Below are 3,835 nucleotides of genomic sequence, written 5' to 3'. Positions count from 1 at the left end.
GCGTTTGTTTGTCTGTGCCGCTCTCCTCTTTGACATTCGGGATTGGACATTGAGTGGGTTATGGGTCTGTCTTATCAAAATGTTTTTATTTATATTGCTTTTTCTTAAATTTTGTATTTTGTACAGTTTTTGCTGGTTTAAAGCTTGTTGTATGTATTTTGTACTTAATTTTATTTTTATCGTACTTAAGGTGAATGTTGTAAGGTTCGTACAATATTGTTTTTGTTACATTGTTCTTGTTTGCTTACATTTGTAGTTCTAGATGTTTGTAAAGCGCTCAGTGACTTTTGTTTGGAGCGCTATATAAATCTTTATTATTATTATTATTATTATTATTATTATTATTATTATCATTATCATTATTATTATTATTATTATTATTATTATTATTATTATTATTATTATTATTATTATTATTATTATTATTATTATTATTATTATTATTATATTATTATTAATGCTTCCACTGCAAATATCGAACTTATTATACAGAAACCAAACCTTGACCAGTTTTTTGGCCTGGCCCAGGGCCCACAAAAGGTAAATCCAGAACTGGTGGCGTGACAGTTTTATTATCGTTCAATGTTTGTGTTTTTTGTATTCATTGATAATTCCGCCTCAATTTGGTACGGTTTCCATTTTCCACATGACAGTATCTTTCGATAAGCATCTCTGAAATTCTTGTTCATCACACCATATATAATTGAATTTAATGAGCTATTAGTGTGCGACAAAACTGCAGCTAGACGGTATGCGTGGTCAGGAATATTGTCATCATAATCGATAACAAGTAAGAGTGTATACAATGTCCAACAAAAAGCAAAAGTGACGAATATTGTGAATAGCATTTTGAGAAGTTTTATATCTCTTTCCGGTCGTTTCTTCTCAGATGAAGAGGCTGCTTGTCGAACTCTCAAAGAACTTTGTCGCAGAGTCCAAAATATTGCAGCGTAGCAAACAACGATCAGAACCATCGGCATCGAAACAAAAACAATCACCGTGAACAAAACATGACTAAAACTTGCCAATCTATCATAAGAACACCCTACAAACTTTGGGTCAAAAGAATGCCCACCCCATCCGAAGAAGTTGCTGAAGTCTGCAAGGATGCAAATAATCCAAATGGTTACAGCATAAGCGATCGTTTTACGCCAAGTGAAAATGGTTTTGTAATATTGTTGCTTACATATAAAAACATAACGATTGATCGCTATGGCTCCAATGTTCCACAGAGAACAAGTACAGCTTATGAAGCACATACTACCAATTGCAGTACATAATCCTGGACTTTTGGAGTACAATTCTCTGTCTATCAAAGTTGCATAGGCATATACCGGCTCCACCAATGATGTAATACACGTATCAGCGAAGGCGAGAGACAGAACGAAGATATTTGCAGGTGTGCGAAGTTTTCTCGTCGTTAACACAGCAAGAATGACCAATGCGTTACCAGTACTACCTGTAAAGCTGATAAACACTCTGTAGATACCAAGCACATTTAACAGCAATGCATCTTCTTTGCTTGATGCAATTATGTGATAAGATAATTTGGTACCATTGGTGTCTCCCATCTTTTACTGCACAATAATTTTAAAAAAGGTATTTTTTGAGAATCATGAATAGATCAAACTAGTGTCACACTGCGAGTGATTGTAGAACACAATATGCGCGACTCGTAGCTACTCGTGGACGATTAAATTATCACCATTTCACTACTTTCAATTTGCAGACGACTACTAATCAACCATGTCAGAAATCCTCCACCAAGGACGTTTTTGTTAATATCATTATATCAGGCGACTTTTAAAGTCATAATGTACGATCTTTTTTCAGAATTTACCTTTATGTTTTTCAAAACCGATTTTTTGGCATATTTGTAATACTTACACATGTTCTAACTTAAATCTATGAGCAAGCTGTCAAATTCGTCCTATTTGTAGTAAAACGGGACGATTTTCTGTTGGTCCGACATAAAGTCATAATTTTTTAGATTATGACTTTATGTCGGCTACGATCGCAAACCGTAGTCTCGTACAAAACTAGCTTGGTTACGCTCCCTCCACATGTGGAGGGAGCGTAACCAAACTGGCCGCGTAGGAGACTAACTCTGAGGCCGCACTCGCTGTCCTAATCCATATAGTGCGAGATGTTTCGAGTGATAGAGGTGAAGATTATGATGTTGTTTCTTTGCAAATTCCCAATGTTTTTCGCATCCAAATGTATTGGGAACTTTCATAATGATTGTGTATTATCATTTTAGAAGAAAAAAAGAAAAATCTAAAAATTTAAAAAGATCGTACATTAAGGCTTTAAGTAGACTGATATACTGTTGAACTGTAGAGTCTGCTTCTTCTTCTGATTACTATGAGACCTTTTATGTATACTGCGCCAAGAAAGTATCCTTACACTTGGAAAAATAATCACAATTTCAAAACTGAACCATATTGAGGTAAATTTCTTTTTGTAATAGATGCACTATCTAATCCGGCACATTTTGACACCACATTGAATCCAATATGACCTCAAAAAACAAAGTTACAAGCATTTGATTAAACGAAGGTCCCGTTTTAAAAGTGACACACTGGCCTATTCAAAACTTCACGGACTAGACATTTGGTTTGAGAGTGGTAAATGGCTAATTTGTGTGTGCCTTTAATTTAAAACAAAAGGAACAAAAGAAAATTGAAACCAAAAGAGCTGACAAATAAAATGGAAGTTATGAAAAGTACAGAGAAGTAAAAACTGAAATGAATACTGCTTTAAATAAAGTTTCATTGAAGAAACCGTGTTGTCTCTTTGTTGCGCTTGTTGGAATATTTTGCGCCTTGTATAGGCCAATTTGTCACTTTTAAAACGGGACCTTCGTCTATTCAATTGCTTGTAACTTTACTTCTTGAGGTCACATTGGCTTCAATGTGGTGTCATAATGTGCAGGATTAAATAGTGCATCTATTACAAAAACAAATTTACCCCAATATGGTTCAGTGTTGAAATTGTGATTATTTGTCCAAGTGTAAGGATACTTTATTGGCGCAGTATAGTAGATAAAGGGTGAGAAACCGACCATTACCATAGATAATCGGTGTCTTGTTGAGGTATGGTGAGCATGTTAGTCGCTCGGAAGGCGAGACCCCGAAGGGGTCGAGCCTTCAGAGCGACTTGTTTTGAACCGTTTATCTACTACATACGGCGAGCAAAAATAAACGAATTTGTTGTAAAAGTGTATTAATTTTCCAAAAAACAAAATGGAAAAAACTGATGTATTATTTTGTAAAAGTTGTGGGTTTTTTCCCAAAATAAAAACACCTCGAGATAGTGTAATATTTTTCCCATGTGTCCTGCGTGCGAGTCTATTTAATGACAAATGCAAGAGATTTAATCAAATCAATACAGAATTGATCTCAATTGACAATTGTATTTGAAGTGGTTTGGTAGGTTATTCACTTGCTTTAATCCGCTGGAGTTTACTCACCCCGTGGCCATTGTTATTCAAATGATTAATGAATAATGCAAATTATATACAGTTTGGACTACAATCTGTTTCAACACCATGAAATTTATATCTTAGAAAAATGTGGGTATAAGCAGATATTTGAAAGACCTAGTAACGATGTGTCCAATGGTGCTCCCCATTATGGGTAGGTCACAGTAAGGCTTTGCACCCCAGCCTCTTGACTTGTAATGAGTACCGCAGGTTAGTTTGCGAAGCTCCCCTGGTCGGGTACTATCAAGGGGGTGACACTAAATTCACGGTTGTTCTATTAGCAACGCAAAATCTATGAAAAATTCAGCTGGTTTACTAGCTAGAAAGTGAGGCCAGTTATCGATCCGTTAT

The 3,835-nt window shown here is 35.4% G+C and overlaps 1 protein-coding gene across 1 annotated transcript; it reads right to left on the bottom strand.

The window, feature by feature from the left end:
• Positions 1-465: 465 nt before the first annotated feature.
• On the bottom strand, positions 466-1,577 carry LOC140142837 (melatonin receptor type 1B-B-like). The gene has a single exon (XM_072164852.1). The coding sequence runs from the start codon at positions 1,569-1,571 to the stop codon at positions 573-575; it is 999 nt and encodes a 332-aa protein (XP_072020953.1). The 5' UTR covers positions 1,572-1,577; the 3' UTR covers positions 466-572.
• Between the last annotated feature and the right edge of the window lie 2,258 nt (positions 1,578-3,835).

The sequence above is a fragment of the Amphiura filiformis genome, chromosome 20, assembly GCF_039555335.1.
Source record: "Amphiura filiformis chromosome 20, Afil_fr2py, whole genome shotgun sequence".
Classification (NCBI taxonomy): domain Eukaryota; kingdom Metazoa; phylum Echinodermata; class Ophiuroidea; order Amphilepidida; family Amphiuridae; genus Amphiura; species Amphiura filiformis.
Note: the sequence above shows the minus strand (reverse complement) of the source record. Positions and strands in the feature narration are given on the sequence as shown.

Coding starts and splice junctions, on each gene's coding strand:
- LOC140142837 (XM_072164852.1), bottom strand. CDS start 1,571: ATGGGAGACACCAATGGTACCAAATTATCTTATCACATAATTGCATCA.